General features: G+C 39.8%; 1 protein-coding gene across 2 annotated transcripts; it reads right to left on the bottom strand.

The window, feature by feature from the left end:
- Window positions 1-26,820, bottom strand: acss2 (acyl-CoA synthetase short chain family member 2). Of its 2 annotated transcripts, XM_074681503.1 has the most exons (19): window positions 26,097-26,820; window positions 23,338-23,533; window positions 15,361-15,452; window positions 15,131-15,234; window positions 14,975-15,047; window positions 12,872-12,947; window positions 10,805-10,916; window positions 10,542-10,589; window positions 6,575-6,712; window positions 6,311-6,481; window positions 4,997-5,130; window positions 4,770-4,902; window positions 4,541-4,597; window positions 4,280-4,360; window positions 2,948-3,056; window positions 2,707-2,775; window positions 2,457-2,633; window positions 1,538-1,612; window positions 1-1,441 (listed from the first exon to the last, which is right to left on the bottom strand). In XM_074681503.1, exons 1-19 carry the CDS (start codon window positions 26,221-26,223, stop codon window positions 1,314-1,316), a joined length of 2,100 nt encoding a protein of 699 aa, XP_074537604.1. In that variant the 5' UTR covers window positions 26,224-26,820; the 3' UTR covers window positions 1-1,313. The 2 variants fall into 2 exon arrangements, with proteins under 2 accessions (XP_074537604.1, XP_074537605.1); XM_074681504.1 differs by lacking the exon at window positions 10,542-10,589.
- Between the last annotated feature and the right edge of the window lie 1,089 nt (window positions 26,821-27,909).

Below are 27,909 nucleotides of genomic sequence, written 5' to 3'. Positions count from 1 at the left end.
CTTAAGCGAGCTTTAACTTCCTGTTTGTAGTCCCATAATGAGCCAGAGTTTCCTGATCATGTGACTAATTTCAGATCATACCCAAACTTAAGGACACACATTTACGATCAGAGGAGGTTAAAACAACCGATGAAATTCATGACACACTTTTCCCTTTTTTAATCGTGAAGTTTTTTTTGGCGAGAGTTTACGTGAGAGGAGCTGACTGTTTGGTGTCCTGAGCTACATCAAGCGAGTCTCTCACACACTCACTCACTCACACACACACACACACACTCTTCTGTTTCAATCTGAGAAAAACAGGAGGAAGAAGCCCACAGACACACACACACCCAAAGAGTCCTGCGTCACGATTCACACAGAATAAAAACAAAACAAACACGTTTTTAAAAAAATACAGGAAATCAGACGTAGAGTTACGTTTTCTCGGGTTTAGCGAATCATCAGTGTACATAACAGTACTATGGCAACGAGTGAGGAGGAGACAGCTCGGTTTGTTATCGACAGGTACAGGTAACACCTCACTCAGCTCCAGGTCCAGGTGGGCTTCAACAGCTCTGTACCCGGACTCTCAGGGGTTTTCTAGAGAAGGGGGACAGGTTTTGTGTTTTTCTGGAGAGACCCATCAGACTCCACTGACAGAGTGGGCGTCTCTGTGACGACACTGATTGGTTTTTAAAGACTTTTTGAAACACAGAGATGGTTTTTAATAAATGTGGACACGAGGAACATGAGATCTAATGGGGATTCTTTGGCTTTTTGGGACAGCCTCTAGTGGACACTTGAGGAACTGCAGTTTTCTTTGCCTCACATGAATCAAAGAAACTCACGGCAGAAGAAAGTGAAGAAAAACACGTCTGTTCTGAAAGTATGAAAGTCTGATGGATCTATTAGAGAGATTTAAAAGTTTTTTCCACGTTCAAAACCTAAATTAATATTTAAAAAAACTTTTTCTTGAAGGAGCAGGTGGAGCTGAGGAGTATTTGAACCCTGGAGTGAAGCTGGCTGACGTGTTACCTGATCCTGTTTCCTGCTCACAGGATGGTCTTCCTCTGAAACAACCTCTGGCTCCTCCTTTACACATCATCACCAGGTGACGGTGACTGTGTCAGCTGTGACGAGGAGGACAGGTGTGTCTCTACCTGCTGCACACATCATATACTCAGGAGCTAAAGATTGCTTCATACACAAGACCAAGTTCATGTTGTTTCCTCCTCCTCCTCCTCCTCCTCCTCCTCCTCCTCCCTGGCTGGGTTCATGGCCACACGTGTGCGGCTGCATTTGGCGGCTCATGGCGAGGATCCGGGTCACGCTCAGACGGCGGTGCAGCATCTGTTCTGGAAGAGCTGCTCGATGACCGAGGAGTCGGCCAGCGTGGAGATGTCGCCGAGGTCTCGCTCGTCGCAGGCGATTTTACGGAGCAGACGTCGCATGATCTTACCTGCAGAGAGCGCGGAGGGAAGATGTGACGATCGACTGAAACCACAACGAGCTAAACCACATCATCATCATCATTTAAACCTCAGAAAAACTTTACCAGATCGGGTCTTAGGGAGACCTGGAGCATCCTGGATGTAGTCTGGTGTGGCAATGGCACCGATCTTCTCCCGAACTGAAGACAGAAAAGAGAAACCAGTTATCTAAAGTAGAAGCTGTTCACCTTTACAAAACTGTACATGTGATGTCTGAGGTTTTTATTTTTTAATTAATTTGCTTAAAATTACAAAATTTAGAAAATTCAAAAACTTGTAAATAATTCAAAAAGTTGCAAAGTAGTCCAAAAAGAGTGACTTTTCAAAAATTTCCAAAAAAATAAAAATTGAAATAAAATAATCTGCAAAAATTGTTATTTCATGAGTTTGCAAAAAAAATGTAAAAATTTCAAAATTCAAAAATTTGACAAATAAGAAAAAATAAATAAAAAAATTGCAAAAGATTCCGATTCTTCAGTTTTTTTTTAACAATTTAAAAAACACAAAGTTTCAAAAATCTCATACATAAGAAAAAATGTATTTAAAAACTTGCAAAAGATTTTATTTTTAAAAAAATTTGCAACAATTAAAAAAAAAGACATTTAAAACAATTTACAAATAAAAAAATAACTTAAAAATGAGCAACAATTAAAAAAACATTTTAAAAAATATTACAAATTAGAAAAAAATAATTAAAAAATTTGCAAAAGAATTTACATTTTAAAAATTTGCAACGATAAAAAAAAAATAAAAAAAAATTGACAAATAAGAAAAAAAAAAAATTCAAAAGTGAAAAAGATTTTAAGTTTTTAAAAATTTGCAAAAATGTCAAACAATTCTGAAATTTCAAAAATAAAATAAAAAATGATAACAGACACCTGGTTGAGACTCTTTTGTGCCATCTTCTGATGAAATTTTTGCATTAAGCTGGATGGTGCTTTGCTCGTCATCCTGGTTGTCTTTTCCTCAGCGGCGTTTTCTCACCTTGTTTTTTGAGCTCTGCCTCCAGCGTGCGGTTGTACGTCACGCCATCTGTGAGCGTCACGAAGCAGTACAGGCTCTCTCCTTTGACGGGGTGAGGTCTGCCGACCACGGCGGCTTCAGCTACGGCTTCATGCTCCACCAGAGCGGACTCCACCTCGGCGGTGCTCAGCAGGTGACCTGCAGGGGAGTGAAGGGGTTAACAGACCGCAGGGTTTACATCTGCTCAGTTCATCAGCAGCTTCAGCCTCACCTGAGACGTTGAGCATGTCGTCTATCCTCCCTGTGATCCAGTAGTAACCGTCCTTATCTCTGCGGCAGCCTGAAATTTACCACAGGAAACAACGTTTGAGCCTCTGCTGTTTCAGTACGCACAGTTTCAGGATGAAGAAGTGAAAGAAATTTAAAGAAAAAGAAAACAGGAGGAGGCTGCAGTACAAAAAAACAGACACAAGAGGGAGACAGCGAGCAAAGAAAGAGTTCCCGTCTCTCACCGTCTCCTGTGACGTAGTATCCTGGGAACTTCTTGAAGTAGACGGTCTCAAACCTCTGGTGGTTTCCGTAGACCGTCCTCATCACGCCGGGCCACGGCTGCTTGAACACCTGACGCAGAGGAAGAAGAAGAAGAAGAAGAAAGATCAACACGAGCAAGAAATGACGAATAAAAGTTTACAACATTTCAGGAAGAAGTTAAAGTTCAGTTCATGATAATTTAGAGAACAGGAATCAAACGAAGAAACGGAAACGGGAGAAAGAGGAGAGGAGGAACAACGATAAAGAGAGCGGGAAAAAGATAAAAAGTAAAAAAATTAGGAAAGAAGAAGAGACAAGGTAAAGAATGAGAAAAGGAGATGACTGAAGGAAAGAGGGAGGATGGAGTACAAAATGAAAAGGAGAAAAAGTAGAAGAAGATAATAAGGAAAGAGGAGAAGAAGATAAGGAGGATTTGACTCAGAAGGAGAAAAGGGACAGAAGAAAATAGAATAGAAGATGAAGAAGATGTGAAAGAAGAAGAAGAGGAAAAAAAGAAGAAGAAGAAGCAGAAGAAGAAAGGAACTGGAAGATGATGAAAAGCAGGATGAAAAAATATGAAAAAGGAAAAGATTAAAGATGCAGAGGATGATGAAGGAGGAAGAGAAAAGGAAGAAGATACTGAAGAAGAGGAAGAAGGACAAGATGAAAGAGAAGAAAAAGAAGGTAAACAATGATAGAAAAAAAAGAAGAAAGAGAGAGCAGGACGAAAAAGATGAAGAAAAAAGAAAGGAAGAGAAAGAGAAAAAAGGGAGGATGAAGAAGAAGGAGAAAAAGAAAAAGAAGAAATGAAAAAGAAAAAGTATAAGAAGAAAAAGAATAAGGAGAAAAAGGAGAATAAAAAGAAAAACAAGAAAATGTAAAAGAAGAAAAAGTAGACAAAAAAGAAAAAGAAGAAATAAGCAAAGGAAAAACAAAAAGAAGAAAATTAAAAAGAAAAGAAGAAGAAAATAAAAAGAAGAAAAAGAAGAAAAAAAGTAGAAGAAAAAGAAGGAAAAAAAAGAAACAAAAAAGTAAAAGAAGAAGAAAAAGAAAAATAAGAAGAAGAAAAAGAAAAAGGAGAAAAAGAAAAAAGAGAAAAAGAAAAAAGGGGAAGAAGAAAAAAAGGAGGAGGAGGAGGAGTACAGGATGAGAAAGGAGAAGATAAGAAAGTGGGAGGAGAAAAACAAGAAGCTGAGGAAGAAGAGGAGCAGATGATGAGAGGGAGGAAACAGACAGCTGGAATAGATAACACAGAAGAAGAAGAAGTGGAGGAAGAAGATGGACAAAAAAAAGAGGAGGAGGAGGAGACTGACCAGGTATCCCTCACTGGGCCCCTCCAGCTCCTCCCCCGACTCGTTGAGTATGGCGGGCACCACGCCGAAGAAAGGGAACGTCTGAGGAGGAAAGCAGAACGGTTCAGGTCTGGAAATGATTTAAAATGATAAATTCATCTTTCTTAAAGCTCCGTCTGATCTTTCAAGACAAACCATCAGGTAAAGATCAGCTCATCACGCTCCTCACACACTGACTCCGCCTCATTTTCTGATTAATAAATGATCGTTTCATTCACTCACAGCAGATCCTGGCTTCATGGGCGTCGCTGCAGGAAGAGGAGTCAACACGTGTCCACCCTGAGGCAGCAGAAACACAGAATCTCAGCTTTAAGTCTGTTTTTATCAGGTGTGAGGGAACTGTGTGTCCAGCAGGGGGCAGCACAGCCCACAGTCTGAGCTCACTGCTTCATCAAACTGCTGCAGAAAACAAACTCACAGCTTGTTTAAAGTCATGACTATCTGCACTCACCGTTTCCGTCTGCCAGAAGGTGTCCACGATGGGACATCTCTTCTCCCCGACCACGTTGTAGTACCACTGCCAGGCCTCAGGGTTGATGGGCTCGCCCACCGTCCCCAGGACCTTCAGGGACTCCCGTTTATACCTGCAGAGAGTCAGAGGAGACGTCAGGATTCACCACAGACGCCGACCACCTGCAGGACTACAGCACCACCGTGAGGTGATCTCAGGGGACTCACTTCTGCACCGGCTCGCTGCCGTACTTCATCAGCAGCCTGATGGCGGTGGGAGCCGTGTAAAACTTGGTCACGTGGTATTTGTCAACGATCTCCCACATGCGGCTGACGTCAGGGTAAGTGGGCAGGCCCTCGAACTGAGACACAGAGAGAAAGGATGAAATTAAAGCTGGAAGCAGCGTTGGTTGGGTCTTCATTCTGTCGCCTGTCCCCCATGCTGGTTTCACCTCCACTGTCGAGGTTTCATCCCTTTATAATGTGTGTTACACATTCCATTTTCCCGCCTTCAGTGAGTCACATGACCAGCTGCACGGAACTCTCAATCATTGTGACATCATCACCAACTGCTGCCCTCTCAGGAGTGAAACTGACATAAGTTTGGAAACATCTCCTCATAAATGCTACAATTTGGACCAAATTTCTCCAAAAATCAGATATTTTTGCAGTAAATTTTGTCAGGAATCCATCTATGTCATTTTTAAAGCTGTACCACTTTTACTCTTTTGTGTAGAGGCCTAACTGCTGCAGCTTGTGTTGAGCCCGATCCTCCTCTCCCATTCATTCTAATAGGGGGAGCTGAAAGGGCTTCTTTGGGGTTCACCGACTTCGAGGGTTCATCATTCAAAAACTGTTTGAGTAACAACTAATTCATACATAGCGTTTGTAAAGCAGGGTCCACTCTGTCATCTGAGTGAATTTTAAGTTGATACCATTTACAGCCTAGGAGTAGGTCGTTTTTGTTCAAGGCCAAAAAAGTAGCCATTTTTATTTTGAAAGGTTAATTGCTGACTTCCTGTTTGAGATAGGTCAGGGGTGTCAGTGTATGATTTGTGCGTCTCAATGAGATGAACATTTTGACATTGGTTTGATCTCTCTACGACACTCCAACTGCTACTGAGAGCCATTTTAGTGTGCCTAGGTGGCGCTAGAAAGCACATTTTGGTATGTTTAGGGTCAGTTTTTGTATTGTATCAAATTTTTTGCCAAATGTGAGGTGTGTGCCAATTTTGGTAAATTTTTGAGCACTGAAGCCGGTCAAATTAGGGCTCAAAGGACAGAGGAAAGAGAAGAATAAAAAGAAGAAGAAAGATATGGAACAAAAACAATGATATCCTCTACTTTTGTGCGAGCACACTGATAAAAACAGAAGAAAGAGTTAAAGCAGGAGTCGTATTTTTTTTAAATCTTCACAAATTTAGCTGAAAATCTCTCTTCAGCTGTTCCTGGATTTACAAATGTCTCTGATCTCTCTGGCTAAGAAACAGCCTTTAAGAGAGATCGATTTGGCGCTGGTGACCTCATTTCCTGCTCACTCACCAGGACGCTGGTGGCCCCGTTGGCCAGCGGGCCGTATGTGATGTACGAATGTCCAGTGATCCACCCGATGTCGGCGGTGCACCAGTACACGTCGTCAGGCTGATGGTCGAACACCAGCTTGAAGGTGGTGGCTGTGTAGAGCATGTAGCCACTGACCGTGTGGAGGACTCCCTGCAGGACGGAGAGGAGGGGGTCAACTTTAAACCTCTTACACGCCGTCAGTGTCGTGTCTAAACATCAGCTCCACCTAGATGGTGACTCTACCTTGGGTTTGCCCGTGGAGCCGCTGGTGTAGAGGATGAAGAGCGGATCCTCAGACTCGCACCACTCCGGTTCACACTCGTCTGACGCTCCACGGATCAGCGTGTGCCAACACAAGTCCACCTCAGGGTTCCACGGTACCTGGGACACACACACACAGAAATGAGACACAAGCACGCAAAAACACACACAGAGTCCTTGATTTACCAAACACACACTCATTACCTCTACGATCTACAGCAGAAAGCAGAACAGGAAGACGTTAGTTTGATAAACGGGAGAAAGAAAAGAAGGTCACACAGGTTAGAAAAGTTACAAACAGGTTGGATTTGTTGTAACTTATTCACGGTGTATCCATCAGAGCTGGGTCGGCCCAGTCCGATATGATACCAGAACAAAACCAAACCACGGTACGTTTTAATGTTTGTTTCCCCAAAGGAAAAACTTCTGATTTAATCCATCGTTTCATTACTTTAAGTGCTCAGTCGCTCTCAGAGAGAAGGATTTACTGTTTCCAGATCAATCAATCAATCAGCCTCAGGGAGACCAACCCAGACCTGATCCACCTCACCCACAGAGAAACATCTCCCATGATGCACTTCTCTTGGTGTAGCAGGAGTTAAAACAAAGCAGACGTGGTGTTAGAGGTAACATCTCGTTTGTTGGAGCTTTGTGCTTTTATTTCAACGACCAAACGTGTCGCCATCTTTAATCCTTACGTGTTTAAGAAAAGGAGAGAAGGAGGAGAGAAGGAGGAGAGTGGAGGAGGTGACGAGCCGAGGATTGATTATTTACTCAATGTTCCACTTTAACTGCCGGAGCAGATTTATGTTTTTCAGGAAATGACTGTTAAAGAAAACAATCAATACAGTTTATCCTTTTCAAACCAAGTGGTCCTGGTGAGCCTGTTCGTCCAGAGTGTTTTTAACTCGAGAACTGTCTAAAAAACACTTTTCTCACACAAAACAAACACAAATAAAATGACCTTCATAAAGATTTCTTTATATTTAAATAAAGTGATAAATTGGATCTTCCAGCTGTGGTCTACTCTGTATGTGAAGATACAAACCTCACTGCTAATGAAGTTGGGACGTTGTGTAAAGTGTAAATAAAAACAGAATACGATGATAAGCGTTTGGGATCAGAGGACACTGACTGCTGAAGCTTTGGAGGTGGACTTCTTCTTGCTTCTTGCTTGATGTAGGACTTAAGTTATTCATTAGCTCGGGTCTCCTTTGACATATTTTGCGCTTCTTAATGTGTCACACATTTTCAGTGGGCGACAGGTCTGGACCGTAGATGGGCCAGTCTAGCTCCCACACTCTTTTACTTTGAAGCCACGCTGTTGTAACACGTGCAGATTGAGGCTTGGCGTTGTTTTGCTGACGTCCTGACTTGATCGTGTAGTGTTTTCAATTGATAAAGGTTGAAGAGGATTTGCAAGTCATTGTTTTCTCTTTTATTTACATTTTACACAACTTCCCAACTTCACTGGAATTGGGGTTTGTACATTCAGATGAAGCTTAAGTTTCTGATTTTTTTGAGGGTGCACCAATCACAATTCTCTGACCAATCACCGATCTTATTTTTTTATTACTGACAGCATATACCTTCAATGTTCCAATCTTCTTTTATTGAAAATCGTTGAACATTACCTGTGAAATAATAAAATCTTTATGTTTTAATTTAAACAACCGATAAAGTGTCCTGAGTTTAGGTCTCAGAGCAAAAAGTAACAGTAGCTGTCTGTCAGACCTTCCTGGAGGTTTATAAGATCAGTTTCATATGTAGGGATGGGCTGATTGCTGACCCCCCAAAATTGAGGGAATCAGCACGTATTGATCGGTGCATGTCAACATGTTATTACTCTCACCTAAACGGCACATTTGATCACATATTTGATCCTCAGGTGAGGAGCTGAACGCTGTCACGCTTCAAGTTTGTAGGGGTGGGAGGTTTGGGGTTTTATGGTACTGCTTTGTTTCTTTTTTGTTTGGCTTTGTTTTGTTTTTGTTTTTGTTGTTTTTATCCTCTAAGAGGCACTTTGTGTTGCAGAATGTATGAAAAGTTTAAAGGTTCAAGGGTTTCTTTAATTATATGGCATTATATTATAAATATATAATATATTCCCCCTTCCCCCAGGCCGTCACACTGATGAACAGTTAACCTGCCATAAAACAACATATATACCTCATGTACAGCCACAGTCTCTCTGTTTCTGTTTCTATTGCACATCCATCTTCCATTCCCTGTTGCAAATTGCACATTTTTTATGACATTTATTCAGTGCACTATCTTCCTAACTTAAATTGTGTATATATTTTGTATTTACTCTGTGAGGAGTTCTTTATTTAATATTGTAATAATTATTATTCTTTTTCTACTACTAAAACTCTATTTTTTCTACTCTTGTAATTCTATCCACGTTTGTACTGAGAGAGTGCAGTTTAAACTGGAGTCAAGTTCCTTTTATTCTTGAAAATACTTGGCGAATAAAGATGATTCTGATTCTGATTATAAAATAATAAATATATAATATAATACCATATGAATGAAATAAAAGTTAAAGTTAAGTTAATCAAAAGCAGGAAAAACACTTTAAAAAGTAAACTGGGGCATAGATGACACATGAGTACCAAAAACTGGCATCACGTCAATTCGTATCGTCTCAAATGTGAAAGGTATCGTCCCCAATACCGAAGCCTGGTACCTAGGGATGGGTACCAAATTAGGCACTTTTGTAGGTACCGACCGAATTCTGTCAATAGTACCAGGTACCGATTCACATAAAATCAAAAGGTACCATGTTTAGGTACCTAAATGCATTTTCCATGCTGGACATGGCATTTTAAGGTTATATATTGAAGAATAAATATGTTAAATTGAGAAAAACACATTTTTTTTAATTTAAAAAGTTGATTTTTTTTACCACATAAACACAAAAAAGTACCAAAAATTGGTACCGTTGAGTACAGGTACCAACTGCCAGGTACCGGGCATCAGTACGGTATCGTTTCAAATGTGAAAGGTACTCATTCCTACTGGTACCTGACAATTTGTGTCGGCACTCAATGGTACCAATTTTTGTTTCTTTTGTGTGCTTATGTAGTAATAAATACATATACTTTTTAATGATAAAATCTCAAAGTTTTTCACTTTAAAATACTTCATTCTCAGTACCGGTATGTAAACTTGTAATGCTGTGTTCATGTCTCATTTGATGAGTTGTTAAAGAAGCGATGATTAAATTAAAGAATTGATCGTATTTATACTGAAATTGGATCAGAAAAATTTACAGTTTGGATCCAAAGTCCCGAGCTCAGCTCTCTGACTCCTCCTGTCGTTTGTCAAGTTAAGGAGAAAAGTGTTACAGCAGTGAAATTAGTGAGAGAAGCATCGACAGTCAACACGAGCACAGATCGAACAGAGAGATCGACTCCAGACGGGGGCGGAGCCAAAGGTGGAGAGTGAACAGGTGTTTTCACAGGTGTTTTCACCAAGAACACAAAGAGATCAAGAGTTAATCCAAATTCCACCTTCACTGAGAATTTACATTTTATCCCCGTGATTTCAGACAGTTAGAGAAACATTCAGGGACAGTTAAAGCTGATTTTTTCACTTATTGTCAAATTTAAAGTGTCCGAACCAAAGAGAGGCTGTTTCTGAAATCTGTCAGAAATCACAGCAATAACAAACTGCTGTAACCAGGTAAAAACAAAAACATCTGAAACATCACATTAATATTTGTTTTCCACAGATGTCGTTTATGTTTTTAGATTTATAGTTTTACAAAGATTTCAGAAATATATTTGAAAGAGTCTCAGAAGCTGTTTTTCTTCCTGTGTTTTTGTTTTTCGAGCACAGCAGTGACGTGAAATTCTACTTTTAGGTGAAATTCCCCTTTAAAAGGAAAACAAACCAACCAAAGGTGTGATGAGGGTTTAGTGGAGGGAAGAGGGCATGAAAATACCTGAGGAACAGGACGTGTTTTCTTTACTCTGCCTGTCTGTTTCTCCTGCTGGGAGGGATGGAGACGAGGAGGAGGAGGAGGAGGAGGAAGGAGAAGTTAATGCGGGACAGTGGTTACTTCAAAAACCCAAATTAAAGAACATAAAGTCAAAAGAAAACAGGATTCCCCAAAGTCCCAAAGTTTCAGGATGGATTTTGTGGAACAAATAAAAATGTGGACACGTTGGGGACAGAGAGGAGCCGAGGCCCTCAGGTGAGATTTACCTGCAGGTCAGGACAGGCGCGTTTGGCAGGAGGAGACTGAGAGCCCAGAGGAGACTCCTCTGCTTCTTTGGAAAGATGCTTCAGCATGATACACCTCTTCATCTGGAAACCCCTGCAGAGAGACGGACACCAGGAAACATGAGGTGTTTAACCATAACCTCGTCACGGTGGGGGGACGATCAGTCCACGTCAGCGTAAAGATGTCAGGCATTTTGGGAAGCAGCGTTTAGCTCCATTCATTCAGATCAGTTAGCATTTTTTAAAACACTAAATTTAACCTTTTCCTAGCGTAAAAATGTACGGTTGTTCTGTGCTCAGCTGTCAGGAACGATATGATACAACAGAAGCAACGTCTGTAAACCGGTGTTTTGGAGCTAACAGCGACCATGCTAACTGGTGACTCTCAGGTATCAGTGATTAACGGCCGAGAGTCACCATTTAACAGGGTCAGGTTAACCAGGTTTGACCACAAACCAGCAACATTACCTGCTGATATTCAACATACAGGTTTGACTTTGCTTATTTACCCGGAAAGTTGGTTATGGGCCGAGGTTCTGACTAAACTAGGTTCAAAATAGAGAGGAAATAATAAGTAAAGCAATAAATGATGATCAACAGAATCAATTTTTAGGATCAATGATAATTTGGAATTATAAATAAATTATAAACTTGTTTTTGCAAGTTTTTAAATATTTTGTTATTGTTTTTTTACATTTAAAAAAAAAATCAAATTCTTTAAAAAATTTTTGAATTTTTTCTCTCAAATTTTTTTCTTTTTCTTTTTTTTTATTTTTAAAAATTCAAAAAGTTTTTGTACATTTTTAAAATTTCAATTTAAAAAAAAAATATTTTTTAAGTATTGGAAACTTTTTTTTGCACACAAATTTAATTTTTTAAATTAATTATAATCAACAGAAATTGATTTTAGGATCAAAGTAAAATAAGGAGTAAAATGAAAAATTATAACATTATTTTTGCAATTTTTTTAAATTCCTCTTTTTTCTATTTTTTTTTTTTTAAATCCCAGATACTTTGTGAAATTTGTGGGAATAATTAACTTCCTTTTTTTTTTTTTTTTTAACTTCAAAAAGTTGTGTACATTTTCAAAATTAAAAAAAACATTTTCAAACTTTTTTTTAAATATCTGAAACATTTTTAGGGATGTTTTGCAAACTTTTGATTTATTTTTTTTCAATTTTTGCAAATTTATCCAAAATCAAAAACTTTGACACCACACGTTCATTTTCATGAATTTAAAAAACGTCCAGATTTTTGTGACTCCTGACTTTGATCCAGGTGAGTTGAGGAAAAATGGCTCCTATGAGAGTAAATGTTGACGACCCCTGAGCAGTAAAATGACAATGCTTTATTTAGACTGAGGGTAAATCAAATCTAGTTTCTTTAATCAAATCTTAAAGATGAACATAGAGACTGAGCAGGGAGGTAATTATATCACATCTTCATTAATCAGAGCGGCTGCATCTCCTGCGCTCACAGAGGGACGGAGAAATGATGCTCAGCTGTTGTTGAGCAGAAATTAATTGTGCTGAATTTAATTTGTGAGAAGGAGGATGAATTTTGTCCACTTTCAGTTTTGTTTTCCGTCTCTTTGTTTAGCTTGAGGAAGGAGTCTCAGTGTGTTCACGGAAATAAGGTAAACGTTGACTTTCTACGTCTGCTTTCTACCTTTACGTCCTTTTCACCTCCTTCTGTTCCTCTGTAGCTTTTGGAAAACAAAACAAACAAACTTATCAGCTGCTGTTTTTTTGTTTTTAACCTGGACTTCCTGTGATACTTTCACAGAACGCAGCTCAGATTTCAGGATCATACCGGGGAAAAAACACAAACTGTCAGAACTCAGTGATGCTTGTTTTTAAGTTGCTGCTCACTGGAAAATGTTTTTGGAGGAAACAGGCTCAGATGAAACAATGAAATAAAATTATAAAATACAAAGTCTCTGAGCTGACCTGTGAGGAAACATGGCATGCATTTCTGTGTGTGTGTGTGTGTGTGTGTGTGTGTGTGTGTGTGTGTGTGTGTGTGTGTGTGTGTGTGTGGACATCTTACTTGTCTTTGCATTTCTGCATGGCTTCATCAGCTAAGAGCTTCAGGTTGATCAGCTTATCTCCCCGATAGAAGCCGTCTGAAAGACAGAGACAAACCAGAGACAGACACAGAGAGGAGGGATTTAATTTACAGTCTGGACAGAAGAAAAACATCTCAGCTCAAATTAAAGAGGAGGTCACTGTGTTTGTCTGTGAGCAGTGTTACGCAGCTTCATTTATCTATTCATGATGTTTTTAATCTAAATTCTATCTACCTTCCATCTGAAACAAAAACCAGAGTAAAATCATGTCGCCTGACTCCTAAAACCTCATACTTTCATTCATTCAGTGCGTCAAACCCTGAGTTAAAGGAAGTTTAAGATGTTATCATTAATAAAAAGCTTTATCCTCAGAAATTAACGTGGAGCAGACTCAGATAAAATCTGAGCTCCATTCTGATTGGTCCAGCTCCTCGTTACTGTCTTTATGAGATGATAAACGTCCACAGAGAGCCCTGCTGATCAGCAGAAAAGAGCCTGTGATCCACTTACAGGACGACTATGACACAGAGGAGTGTGTGTAAGAGTGTGTGTAAGAGTGTGTGTGAAGGGGGGGTCCAGCCAGAGGCCATGAACCTGGTGGATTAACAGGATTATATCAGCAGACTGTAATCCAGATAATTACACCCTGATAACTGGGCACAGCTCCAGACTGAGAGCCCAGAGGGAGACCTCCATCACCAGTTCACCTGCACCAAAAATGATCCACTTTAAGCATTTTTCAAGTTATATTCTTAGGGATTCATGGAGAGGAGAGCTGCAGAGGGACAGGAAGACACTGACACTAAATAAAATCATGCCTTAACCTTTTGTTGAACTGACAACTTTATATACATGCTTGATATGTGGGAAGACATTAGCAAACAAAAAAAAAATGATGAGCTGAGCTATTGATAAATACATGTAATGAAATCCATGCTTTACATTATTTATTTTACATTTTTGCAAATTTTCATTTTTTTTTAATTTATGCAAATTTTTGAAATTTCAAAATGTAAAATATTTTTGACTTTTTTTTTTTTTTTTTTTTTTTGCCAACTTACTTTTTTTCTGCATCTTTTAGAAATTTTAAGATTCAAAAAAAAAAAAATATTTTATATACTTTGCAAATTTTAAAATTTTAAAATGTAAAATATTTTTGAGTTTTTGTGTTTTTTTTATTTTGCCAACTTACATTTTTCTTTGCATCTTTTGGAAATTTTAAGAACTTTTTAAATTTTTCCAAATACTTTATTTATTTTGCATATTTTGAAATTTCAAAATGTAAAATATTTTTGACTTTTTGTGTTCCTTTATTTAAATTTTGCCAATTTTTGTGTTTTTGCAACTTTTGGGAGTTCAAAGAATTTTTTTAATTTTTCCAAATATTTCATTTTTTTTACAACTTTTGGAAATTTTTATATTTTTTTTACTCTTTTGCAGGTTTATTCATCTTCATTTTTTTTTAAGTCTTGCAATTTTTCTGAATGTCAAAATTTTATATATTTATTTTACAATTTTACAGATTTTAATTCTGTGTGGATGGATTCATTAAGCTGCCAATGTGCCGGATTTTTATACATGTCTGATACATTAGCAAACAGAAATTCACATTTGTTTAAATGTTTGCAAAGTTTTAGAATTTTTTCAACTTTTTGAATTTTTTTTTTTCAAAATTTTTGAAATGTCCTTTTTTTTTAAAGAAATATTTACAAATTCATCCTTTTTTCAACATCACATGTACAATTGTATAAAAAAATTAATATCTAAACTTGTAAAGATTTTTAATTCATTAAATTTAAACTATGTATAAACTTTCATACCCTTTATAGTCTTTACCATGATGATAAAGTAGATTTTTGAGGCTCCTGAATGACTTTGACCCAGGTGAGCTGAGGAAAAATGGCTCCTATCAAAGTAAAGGTTGAGGACTGTCTGTAATTTCACTAAATGAAGCCTTCATGAGTTGATCAAAATAAATACAAGAATGAGGTCAAAGCAAACAGGTTTATGAGCTGTTTTTGGGCAGATGGACGAGGTCTTTTTCTGTGGCGACCTGTGGGTGAGTTTCCTCGGCGTGAACCCACCTGCTGTGATGAGCAGCGAGCACTGAGAGTCCATGATCCTCTCACACAGAGACTCTGCAGAGAAACCTGCAAACTGGAGAACAGCACAACGCCGTCATTAAACCTTCATTTAATCCTCCTCTATACTTTATATACTTTAATCTACGCTAAACTCACCACGATGGAGTGAACGGCTCCGATGCGGACGCAGGCCAACATGGCGACCACCAGCTCCACCACCATGGGCATGTAGATGGACACACGGTCGCCTTTCTTCACGCCTGCAGGACGGACGGAGAGTCAACAGAAATAAACATGATGCACTGAAAGGAAGTTAAACAGTTTGCTCACAGCTGTGTGTGTGTGTGTGTGTGTGTGTGTGTGTGTGTGTCAGGTGTGTGTTTTACCCTGCGTCTTGAGGACGTTTGCAAACTGGCAGACTCTCTGCAGCAGCTCTCTGTACGTCACCGTCAGCTGGTCTCCGGGCTCGTTTCCTTCCCTGATAAGACAATGACAAAGACAAAAACACCCTGAGTGATAGTAAACAGGTGTTAGAGTCATTCCTCTGAGCAGCAGGTGTGTGTTGTCACTTCAAAACACACACTCACACACCAGCTTCACGGCTGGATTCATAACTGTCCACAGTTTCAGAAACCCTGCGTGGTTTTGCAGACTGGAGGACATGAAGGCTCCAGCAGCTGATCCTGGACCATGGAGCAGGTTCCACCTGTCGGGTCACCTGGGTCACTCTGAGCACAAACATCCCCCGATTACCAAACTAACTGTAACACCTCAGCTCAGTTGTGAAACCTCACTTGACTCAACTTTCCTCTTTTTCTCAACAGTCGATCACCCTGAGCGTTGGGGGAAGCACGCGCTTGCTAAAGATCCCTCAGGGTCACTGCAGGTCGCCTCACACGCCGCTCTGAGTTTGTAGAGGTTTGATTTTTAGATGTTAAGTAGCGTCCAGAGAGCGGGGACAAATGAATGGTTGTGACAGCTCTGCCTCTCCACATCATTAAGTTACAGCCTCGTCCAGCTCGTCTCAGAGCCTCACAGTCAGCAAACTGGGCAAAAGGCTGCTCGATAAACACATTATTCCTTTTAACCGCTCACTGCCTGAATTAATCAACAGTTATAAAAATAGTCTGTTTAATTATAATCTCCATTAAAAAACCTTCTTGATTTCCTCCTCCAGTCTCTTTTCTGGCTCCTGTCTCTTTAAGAATTGATGTTAAAGTCCTTGTTCTTGTTTCTAAAGGCTGCAGCTCCATCAATGAGGTTCTAGAATGTTCATCGTCAAGGACAGAGAGCTTCCAGCCCTGATGATGTCACAACATTCCGGAACTCTCTGAGTGTTTGAAAGCAAACTACAGACCCTTAGCTTTTTAATCAGCCCTGACTGCTTCATTATAATCAGTTTGAAAAACACTTTTGTTATCTACCTTTATTTTTACACTCGTGGTTTTTTCTTCTTTATTCTGTCCCTCTGGTGTACCCGTTTATTGTAATTTCTTCACCTCTTTTTCGTCAGTTTTGTATTTGGAGTGGATCATCACTTTATATGGCTCATTTGTTGGTCATGGACACCAAACTTTTTGTGTCTTCAGTGATATTTTTACTACTTTTGCTCCTGTGTTTGTCTGGAGATTCTACATGGAACCATGGCTGCATTGTTTACATGTGAAATCAGGTGATGCTAACTGGTGCTAGGCCAGATGTTTCCCACAAGGTGAGAAGAGGGAGGTGAGGACGACGTGCTGGTTCTCAGGTGTGAGCTGAGAAGTGACGACATGGACCTGTCCTTCCATCCATCGTTATTGGGAACGTAAGATCTATCTCCAATAAGATGGACGAGCTAGCTGTGCTAACCCAGCAACAGAGGGAATACCAGAGGGCAGAGTAGTAAGCTGTCAGCATCTATTTTCTTAAGGACCTATTTGCACTTTCTGTACACTTTCTTACTTCTGTTTTCTTGACTGCTGCTATAACTCCTCCTGAATTTCTCCTTAGGGATAAATAAAGTATTTTCCATTCTATTCTATTCTTTTGTTTTGTTTTGCTAATTTTATTTTTTTTTCAATATTTGCAAATTTATAACAACAAAAAACCAAGACATCACATGTGCAATTGATACGGAAAACTTCTCATTTAGTCAATCATTCACTTGATTCCCCAGCCTGCGAGTCGTTAACCATCCTTCCTGGTGTTATTTAGGTAAAAATGTGTTTTTTTGTTGTGGTTAACACCCTCATATCTGCAAAACTGCGCATGCAGCTGTAACTCTTCACAAACAGAAAACTGGTCTATAAAGCAGGTCACAATATGACTTGTAAAAAATCACATTCGTTGTTGTTGTCATTATTTCATCAGATTCATCAGTCAACATCTTTTAGATTACTAATCAGTTTATTAAAGGTTTATTGTTCTTAAACAGAATTTTAACCCCATCTTCCCCTGTACTTCCTGACGCTGATTCATCTCTGTGTATGACTGGTTTTAACTCCAAACAGCTGCGAGCTCCTTTTTTTATTGTGCAATGAACAACAAGCTCACAGAAAAAAACAGATATTCAGTAAATTTAAGAGACGGACAGCGCTCTAAAAGTCTGAGTGCACCTGAGGGAAAAACTGTTCAGGTAGGAAACAAGTGAGCAAAGGAGTCAGAGGAGGAGAGGAGTGAGCGCGTGAGTTAAGAGAGAGCTCGGAGGGAAAGTCACTGAGAGGAAAACACAGAAAAGAGGACGAGGAGTTCAAGTTAAGGAGCGAGGGAGGAGTTTGGATACAGAGAGGAGAAGCTGATCGACAACCTGAGCTAAACTAATATACAGTATGATGGACTAACCGCTCAAATGTGGACAGAAAAACCTGAACATGAACTGAGACACAGATTCTGTAATAAGTACAGGTCTCATCAGGTCCTGAACAGAGTCTCATTGTTCTGAGCCAAGTTTACGACATGTGCTGTATGAACCATGAAACACAGGGCACACCTTTACAGCTGACTACACCGAGACAGGAAACTACAGTCACACACCTCATCCACTGATTAAAACTCATACAATCACCTGGGCCAACATTTAGAGTTCACAATCATAAAATAATCTATGAAGCTGCAGAAATCATTGCTTTAAAACACTGAAAACACACACACATACATACACACACACACACACACGTCAGCCCTGCCTCCGTCTGTTTTGTGAACAAAAATATGTAAAAACAAGAGTTTCCAAATCCCCCTGATGGAGTGGAAAGCTGTAAAACTGAAAAACTGATCCAGAGACAGCAGCCAGCTCTGAGAGCAGGGAGAGCGCCAGAATGCCAGTTTCTCAATAACACACACTGTGTCAGTGTTTTTCCAGTAAACTGTGTGTGTACATGTGTGTGTGTGTGTGTGTGTGTGTGTTGGTAGGAGGACAGCCCACATAGCTGAAAGGTCTCTGTGACCCACTTGGCACTGGCAGCAGATGGGAGGTAGATTCACAGAATCACTGACACGACCGTGAAGCTAACGCTCCTGTTTGTTTCCAACACGGTCTCAGCTGGAGTGTGTGTGTGTGTGTGTGTGTGTGAGAGTGTGTGTGTGTTTACAGTAAGGCCCACATTTTTACAGCCTAATGTCCAGGCTTGTGTACGTCTGTCTTGTGTGGAAACAAATCTGCCTCCCTGGTTAAACTCACAAAGACGAGTTTCCTCTTCGGATACTCAGCGCATTATTTACACTTTCAACACCTCGGTTCTCTCTGATGTGCTCACACCTGACCAAAATATTACCATCCTCTGGACTAAAAAGGGAAAAGTGTGGCACGAATTTCCATTAAAAATAACTTTCTCATGTAGTAAACCAAAGAAACACGACAGCTCTTCAATGTCTGTCATAAAGTGTGGGTACGACTTGGATACAGTCACACTGAGCTGAAAGAAAAGCATTTGTATCGTCTTCAAAGAGTGAAGTTTGGGCTATTTTTAGTTTTTATTTTGTCCCTCTGGTGCCCCTGTAGCATCTTTATATGACTGACAGCTCAAAAAAATCTGGTTCTCTCTCTTATGTTTCAGTAAACCTTACTTCAGCCTCTGTTCTAGCTACTGTCTCTTTAAGGCTCCCTGCTCCACAAACCCCCTTCACTTGGATAGGTAGACCTTGGTGTTTGAGGCCCCGTTCAGAGATCCTCATAATGGTTTGAAAATCTGCACATGCTCAGTCTAAATATCCAGGACTATTACTTCAAATCCATGATTAAGTTATGGGATAGCAGCATACCCCCTCTTTAATGTTTGGAGAAACCTACAACCCACTTAAAAAAAAAACAGACTATCCCTTTAAATCCAGAATCTTGCATCAGATAAATATTTAGCAAGAGCATAAATTTGATTATTGTGCAACGAGAGGGAGGGGAGTAAGAGAGAGGGATGATGCAATGGGCCAAAATGTTTTTAAAGACCTCTTTAAACTAAAATCTGACTTTGTTGCTTCTTCCTTGACTTTTTCGTTCTCTGAGTCACTTTTTACTCACTGAAAATTAAGTCAAGGTCAGCTTGAGCCTGTTTCTGCAGCCGGCTATCATATCTGGAAATGTTGAGAGTGATAACAACACACACACAGTGTAAAACACACACAGGAAGCCTCAGTACACACACACACACACACACACACACACACACACACACACACACACACACACACACACAGGGCTATAAATACACAACAGTAAAACACTTTTTCAGCACTGAGGGCTTAAACGGGAGCACCACCAAGGAGACGAGCTAACTTTAGCACAGGGACATTGCTAAAAATAAAACAGTGGAGTCAGAAAATGGAAAATAAAGAAGTTTTATGAGACAGCTCCGAGCTCCAGGCCAAAGTTTGTTCAGAATGATTCAGTCACAACAAACAACAACAAGAACAACAGTAACAGCTGTTTGACTGTTCTCAGTCTGAACATCCTCCAAGCTTCAGAAAAACTGTGTCAGGATTGTTTCCAGGTCAAAGTGATCTCGAGTTACAGATTCAGCCTCACAGGTCGCAGTGATAGACTGAGCAGCTCTGACCAATCACGAGTCTGTATGGAGAGCAAAAGCAGGAGGAACACGATCAGGCAGAACGGCGTGGGAGCTCCTGGATTTATCTAGCTCCGTTTCCACCAAGTGGTACAGTTTGGTACTGGTCGGATGTGTTCTTGGCAGACGGCGTGTGAACTAGGGCTGCACGATTATCGCAATCGCAATCGCAATCGCAATCGCAATCGCAATCGCAATGTCAGCACATGCAATTCAGATTTTTCTCCATGATAACCAAGCAAGTCTGTAGACTCATCATGACACAACTTTTTTTATTAAATCGCAAGCACAATCGCAATCGCAATCGCAATCGCAATCGCAATTGCAATATTGTCTACCATATCGCAAATCGCATCTTTTCCCCAAATCGTGCAGCACTAGTGTGAACCAGATGCTGTTAGCTACTTCAGCTACGTAATAGCATGACATTACAGCAGTGCAACACAGCGTACCCCGCTAATAAATCTGACAAAGAAGAAGAAAAACACAACACAGTAAACAAAGAGCAACAAAAACACCCAGCAGTTCGTCTTCTCCATTGTTTTAGAGCAGCCGGTGTCACACAGGAAGTGACCATTCTTTCCACCAATCAACAGACTGCAGTGTTTTTAGCTCCACCTTCTGGGGTCGGATTGGTTTAGTCTGGCACCCCAACAGAAGGGAACCAAAAAGTGGGACGGTACGGGTCAGTAATTTGGGGACGTTCTACCAAGACAAACTGAACTGAACCACTTGGTGAAACAGATACTGGCCACGGATGCATCACCAAAGAAAATCAGCGTTCAGATTTCCTGACTTCCTTGAATGCATCAAAAATGGTGGATCCACCTCCAATCAGGAAACAAACATTTTTACTTTTTCTCCACCTGAGCACAGAGCTGACTCAGCTCAACTTTGGACTGTAGTTTTTCTTCTCTTAAGTTGTTTTTTCCACTCCAGGCTGTAAGAAGCTGACCTGACTGTTAATTTCTCCTAAAACGAGGTCAGCCAGGGTTTGTTGGCTGCTGTGTCTCTTCTTTGAATAAACACAGATAAAGAAACGTAGATCCTTGAATCCTCCTTGAAACATGTGGGGAAGAAAACAGCAGTTGGTCTGATTTATTGTTTTGTTTTCATAGTTTTTCAAAAAGATAAAAAACACTTTTTCAAAAGTAAAATTCTCTCAGTGTGTGTGTGTGTGAGTGTTATACATTCCATTTTCCCGCCTTCAGTGAGTCACATGACCAGCTGCACGGAACTCTCAATCACTGTGACATCATCACCAACTGCTGCACTCTCAGGAGCGAAACTGACCCAAGTTTTGAAATATCTCCTCATAGATTTCACACTTTTGACCAAATCTCTCTAAAAATCAGATACTTTTGCAGTGAATTTTGTCCGGAATCCATCCATGTCATTTTAAAATTCGTGCAACTTTTACTTTTTTGTGTGGAGGTCTAACTGCTGCAGCTTGTGTGAAGCTGGATCCTCCTCTCCAATTCATTCCAGCTGAAAGGGCTTCTTTGGGGTTCACCAACTTTGAGGGCTCGTCATTTGAAAACCGTTTGAGAAACAACAAATTCATTCAGAGCGTTTGTAGAGCAGGGTCCACACTGTCATCTGAGCAAATTTCAAGCCGATACCATTTACAGCCTAGGAGTAGGTCGTTTTTGTTCAAGGCCCAAAAAAGTGGCCAAATTTTATTTTGAAAGGCAAATTGCCGCCTTCCTGTTTGAGATAGGTCAGGGGTGTCTGCAAATAATATGTGCGTCTCATTGAGACGGACATTATGAGGTTAGTTTGATCTCTCTATGACATTCCTGCTGCCACTGAGAGCCAATTTAGTGTGCCTAGGTGGCGCTAGAGAGCACTTTTTGGAGCGTTGGGGGGGCACTTCTGTGTTAAATCAAATCTTTGGCCAAAGATTTACCCAAATGTGAGATGTGCGCTGATTTTTGTGAGATTTTAGGGGGACAAATTAGGGCTCAAAGAGCAGAGGACCCTGGTTACAGACTAAAACTTTATCCTTAATATAACCTGAATGCCACGTGAAAGGTGGCTTTATTTCCAACCAAAGCTCAAAACCTCAGTCAGTTTGATTGATGAAAGTTGATGGTCAGATTATTAACAGAACGTAGTTTGGCTTTCAGGGAATCAAAGAAGATATTTATGAGCAAAAATTCTGCTATATCTCCTTTTTTTCTAAACAAAGTTATTTAGTCTCAGCATCCATCAGATAAGAATAATCAGTTATCTTTTTTTAATTGCAGCTCTTTAGATTCTGAATCAGATTATTTCTTGGTATCTTATCTCAAAGTCTGCTTCAGTTTGTTGGAGTTGTTTTAGGACATCACCTCAGACTGAGAGGAAAGTTTGTGAGCGCTGTGATGTAACACACAGATTCACAATCAAAACAAGAACTAAACCGGTCTGAAGCTGCAGCCTGGTCTCAACGTTTGAGGATTTTTCTGCGCTCAGGCTCCTCTCTGCTCCCCGCGGCTTCAGCTTTCACATCAGTGACACAAAGAGAGAGAGGAGTGTGTGTGTATGTGTGTGTGAGTGTGTGTGTGTGTGTGTGTGTGTGAGGAGGGGGTCTCCTCTGGACACAATAACAGGATTGAAAAGCAGCAGATTGAATGAATGGAGCTGCTCCGTCCTCCCTCCTTTGTCCCTTTCTCCCTTTTTCAATCTTCCACTCACTCCTCACTCCTCCTTCCCTTCTCTCCTTTCCTCCTTTCCTCCTCCTTTTCACTCACTTTTACTCTCGCTACAAAAACTGAAGCTCACATAAAAAAATACAGTCGAGCAATCAGACTGTGATGCTGGTTTATGGAGGAAACAAACAGATAAGAGCACGATGAAGAGAAGAGAAGAGTTTTAGAGACCGAAGTGATGAAGTATCCAACAAATTAACTACTGAAAGAGGAAGAGGAGGAAAAACAAGAAAAGAAGAAAAAGGAAGAAACAGGGAAAAGGAGAAAAAAAAGGGAGGAAGGGGAAGTGGATGAAAGCAAGGATGGAGAAAGAGAAGAGAGGAAGAAGATGGAGAAAAACCAGAAGAGGAGAGACAGAGAAGAGAAAGGAGGAGTAGATGGATGAAAAGGATGGAGATGGGGAAGATAAAAGATGAAGAGGAGGAGAAGAGGAAGGACTTAAAGAAGAGGACAAGGATGGAGTGAAGGATCTAGGGTCTAGGAAGAATGAAGAAGAGAAGGAGAAAAAGCAGAAGAAGAAAAGAGGAAGAGGAGATCTGCAACAAACGACCCAATCATCACCACACACACACACACGCCTCTCTGTAAGTGCTCTATGTTCACACACACACACACTCACACACACACTGACCAGTAGAAGGCCACCCTGTCGCCCAGCTTCCTCTCGTGCACGTTGCGGTCCAGCAGGTTGTAGCAGATGTTGGTGGTGGCGCCCTCCATGCACTTGATGAAGATTTCTCCTTTGGTCACGTCGAAGTTGTAGTCGAGGAACTGACCCGAGTGTTTGGTCTTCCAGAAGAAGTCTTTGGCCACGTCTCCCCAGAACTCTGCGGGTCAGGAGGAGGACAGGAGGAGGACAGGAGGAGGACAGGAGGAGGACAGGAGGAGGACAGGAGGAGGACAGGAGGAGGACAGGAGGAGGACAGGAGGAGGACAGGAGGAGGACAGGAGGAGGACAGGAGGATCATTAACGAGTCTCCTGATGGTCTGCACGCCATGTTCAGATTTCAGCTCGTTAAAGCTGAAGATAATCAGAAGAAAAGTTGATCCTGCAGCTTTGAGACTTTGGGATGTTCCACTTTCAGTTAGTTACAGACACGTTACTGCACATGCTCAGTGCAGAGCCTTTTATGAGGCTGTTTGCTGTTTATCTTTTACTGTAACTGTAACAATGGCCTTAAGGACACACTTCCTGGTTCAATCCAGATACAGGAATCACAGCTCTAAGCTCCGCCCCCTGCCTGTGAACTCGTTAACAGCAGGTTAACGCCCAAAAAGCAGCATGGAGCTGCTTCCTTATTACCAGGAAGTGACTCAGTGCCTGATACTGCACGCTGTCTGCAGGTAGTGGTTTATAACTGAGGATTATTTTAATTTACCTGAAACAAAAGACAGAAAACTTCTTTACACTGACTCCTGCAATAAAACAATCACCTCTCTGCTGACAAATATGAACATTTTATGTTTTTATTACATTAATCCTGAGCTTTTATCTTTTCAGAGGCAGTTTGTAAAACAGGATGCTTTAAAACTTTTATTGCTTTCATTCTTTTGACCTCGTTTTAATCTTCTTTTCAATCTTTGAGACTCTGAATTTATTCCTTCTCATTAGTCTTATACTTTTTCTTTTTGTAATGCATTTGGTGAGCCTGTTTTATTATAATTAAAATGTATTTGTTTATATTTTATGAGTTACCTCGGGATTCCCAACCCTATAAATGGCGTTAAGACCTTTGAATCTAGGGGTGGGATAAAAAATGAAACACAATATATCAGGATTTTTTGTTTGACAATATTAAAATCGCGATTCTTTGACGAAAATCTTTTTTCAAATTCAGATTCTTCATTACACTCTCTGTTTATAAACTGGATTAGAAAAAAAGTTCCCACTTTTCTCCAGCAGAGGGAGAAATGTTTCTCTCTGACTCGCGTGATACACAGTCTATGGAAAAATACGGCTCCTGATTTAGTAGGTAGATGTTATCATCGTTTAACTTTTTCACAAAGTCTGGTGTTAAAAAAAAAAAAATCACAAAAATCATAAATATCAAACAATCGCAATTTGAATCAAATCGGCACCCCAAATAAATCGTAATAGAATCAAATCACAAGAGCAGTACATCGCCCTAGCCCTATCAAGAACCATGACACTTTTCATTCCCTGATTTCAAAATAAAAGCATTAGCTGGTTTTCTACGGGAACTTGTCAATAATCAATCAAGTACTCGTCTGGATCAGATGGAAATCAGCTTCTAGAGATTTGTGATTCCTCCAATTTCAGCGCTTTTTGACTTCAGATTTAATCGATCAGTGGATTAAAAATCCAATTAGACTCAAAGGAGTCAGATAGACAGCTTTGACTGTATTGGCAGTTTAACACGTAAATCATGTCACATTATGACGTCATGACGTAGGGAAGGTTAAATATGGGATTATATATAATACAGGTGGAGGGTGAGGTGATTTAATGGAATCTAAAAGCTTTACATTACACTCAAAATAACTACAATACACACTGAAAGACTTTGCAAATGTCCAGGTGTTAAAAATGGACAAACATTTTTAATCTAATGTCTCACGTGTTAATAGATACCTGCAGTCAAATGGAAAAAAAATGTTTGTTTTTTTTCTGACGTTTGACTAGATCTCAAAAGGCCTCTTAGTTATAAAAGTCAAAGTTGAGTTAAATCAGACAAATATTTGTCCTCTAAATTTTCCGATGAACATTTCTCCCCAACACTTCTGCTAGCGTCAGAGCTTCTTGTTCAACCTGTGCTTCATTTTACCTGAAAGGTTTGAGACTTTATAAACATGGTTTTAGCTTTGTGAAACTTTAACTCTGATTTGAAACTCCTCCAGCCTTTAGACCAGACTGGATCAGGTCCTGATACAAAATCACTATTCAAAGATTAAAATGAGCCATGAAATCTCTTTTTACGCTCTTTTACATAATACAAGAGTTTCACTGATCTGGAACTGTGCTCCTCTGGATAACCCACTTCAGCTCTGATTATCATGATTTTATGATTTTGAAATAGAAAAAAAACAACAAAGTGTTTTCACTAATTTTAACCTCAGTAGTGTCTCTTTATAAAGACTTAAAGCAAGTTTATAGATGATCACGATGAATCTAAGGTGTCAAACTCAGCTTGTGACTGTGCTGACACCCTGACCTGTTAAGATAAGGGTTGTTGTATCTGACTAACCTAAATATTACACATGTTAATAATGACTCCTGTATGTTTTTCCCAGTGTTTCCAGCTTTGGAATAATAATAATAATAATAATAATAATAATAATAATAATAATAATAATAATAATAATAATCCTTAAAGCTGTGTTAAGGTGTAAAGGTGTTTACTCTATTAAGAAGTCATAATAAGGACTCACCATCTGGATTCTCTATAGACTTCAAGTAGAGCTCTTTATATCTCTCAAAGCTGGGGATGTGAGCCTCTTTCTTCAAGTCTTCAGACCCGTGGAAGACGTTTTCCTTCGGCGCTTTGTCCGGAATCATGTTTCTAATGTTTATTTGACTTTTTATCCGAGTTAGAAGAAAAACCAGTGAGAATAAATCCTGCAGATCGATCTGGATACCAAACAGACTCAGCAGAGGATGAGGAAACCTCCAGGAACACAATACAGCTTCAGGGCAGAGGAGCTAACAGGCTAGCTGCAAAGTTCATTCAGACTTCCTTGTTTTGCAGGCTCTGTTTTCTGACGGTTTGGTGAAATCTTTCGTGCATAAATCGACTTTTAGTCCATAACGCGGAGCCGTGGGGATGGTTTGAGGTCTGGGTTGATTCTGGTGCAGATCCCTTCGCTCCTGGTGGAAAAGTCACACATAAACGGACAGTGCTGCTAAGCTAACAGGCTAACTTAGCTCACTCCAGCAGAGGAGACACGAGTGGGCTGCACTTAGCCCTTCCTTCCCGGCTCCACGGAGTGAATAAATCCCTAAAAGTGGAATTTAACTCCTCCTTTCAGTCAGCAGAGCGTGTTTCCAGCTGAAGAGGAGCCTGGAGGTGATCTGTGTGTCTCTCCGAGCTCACACTTTGACTCTTTCTTCTTCTTTGACACGGACAGCGAGCGTGTGGCGCTGAACTCTGTTTGGCCCAGGCGAACAGCCAATCAGAGCGCTCCGCTGCCTTCAGGTGAAGACAAGAAGCTCGGAAATCTGAACACTCTTCGGCATGACAGAGATTCCGCGCTGCATTCAAGTGAAACGTAAACGCGTAGAAATAAGTGTTTGCTTATTTTAAAGCAGATGTTGTAACTTTTCAAATTAAAATAAGAAACCGACAAAATTGTATTTAATTCGTCCAATAGGGAAGATAAATTAGCATTTAACCTACAATATCAATTTTATATGAATTTTTAGAATTTATGACGCATTGCCTGCTTTATTTTCATTAAATGCCAGGTAAAATAGAGTCTTAAAAAATAGTTTAAAGTAACCTGTTGACAGACAACATTAAGAACTATAAGGAGACAGAGCACCTGGGATTTTTGTTTGCTTCTTTTTTCTTTCATTCTTTCTATTATTCTATCTTGACATTAAGGGCAACTCCAATATCCAGTTCCCCCCTGGAATAAAGAAAGTATTTTGTTTCTTCTTCTGATGCTGGTTTCATTACCAGCCTGTGTTCAAAGAATAAAATGAAATGAAATGAAATGAAATAAAATAAAATAAAATAAAAAAGAAGGAAAACAAAATGAAATCAAATGATATGAAATAATAATAATAATAACAATATTTGTGGGAAAAAAAGGAAGGAGATGCTGCAAATGAGCTGACTAAAATGGTCAATGAAATAAGGACTGATTGGTTAAAGTGAGATCAATAAATCTGATATCATCAAAAAATAGTTTCTCATTGCATTTTATGGGAAAACCTGCATTGTACTTTGATTAAAAAGGAGAAAAATGTGAAAACCTTGAGAAAACATCTAGAAATGACTCTTTGTCATGTAAAAATAGTACATTAAATGAGTATCTATTTTTATTTTTTAAAAATTGAAAGTTGTCAGCAGCTTTTTTATTTTGTTTTTATTTATTTATTCCCTTTTATAGATATTTTCCTGTGTGTCTATACAAGCATAACTAAGTGGCGGTCTCATTGTCAAACACCGCCCCCATGTGGCCGACCCTATGTCTCACAAACTATAGGATGAGAGATACTCTTTTATCCTGAGGGTTTAAC

This window comes from Halichoeres trimaculatus, unplaced genomic scaffold, assembly GCF_033239565.1.
Source record: "Halichoeres trimaculatus isolate MK-OKI-2021-1 unplaced genomic scaffold, fHalTri1.1 fHalTri1_scaffold_11, whole genome shotgun sequence".
NCBI classification, from domain to species: domain Eukaryota; kingdom Metazoa; phylum Chordata; class Actinopteri; order Labriformes; family Labridae; genus Halichoeres; species Halichoeres trimaculatus.
This window is presented reverse-complemented; position numbering and strand designations above follow the sequence as displayed.

Excerpts from the sequence above, each read along its gene's own strand:
- acss2 (XM_074681503.1), bottom strand. The coding sequence starts at position 26,223 with ATGATTCCGGACAAAGCGCCGAAGGAAAACGTCTTCCACGGGTCTGAA. Across the intron at positions 6,482-6,574 it reads GCTCCACGGGCAAACCCAAG|GGAGTCCTCCACACGGTCAG; the intron begins GTAGAGTCACCA and ends TCCGTCCTGCAG. Across the intron at positions 5,131-6,310 it reads ACGGGGCCACCAGCGTCCTG|TTCGAGGGCCTGCCCACTTA; the intron begins GTGAGTGAGCAG and ends TCTGTGTCTCAG.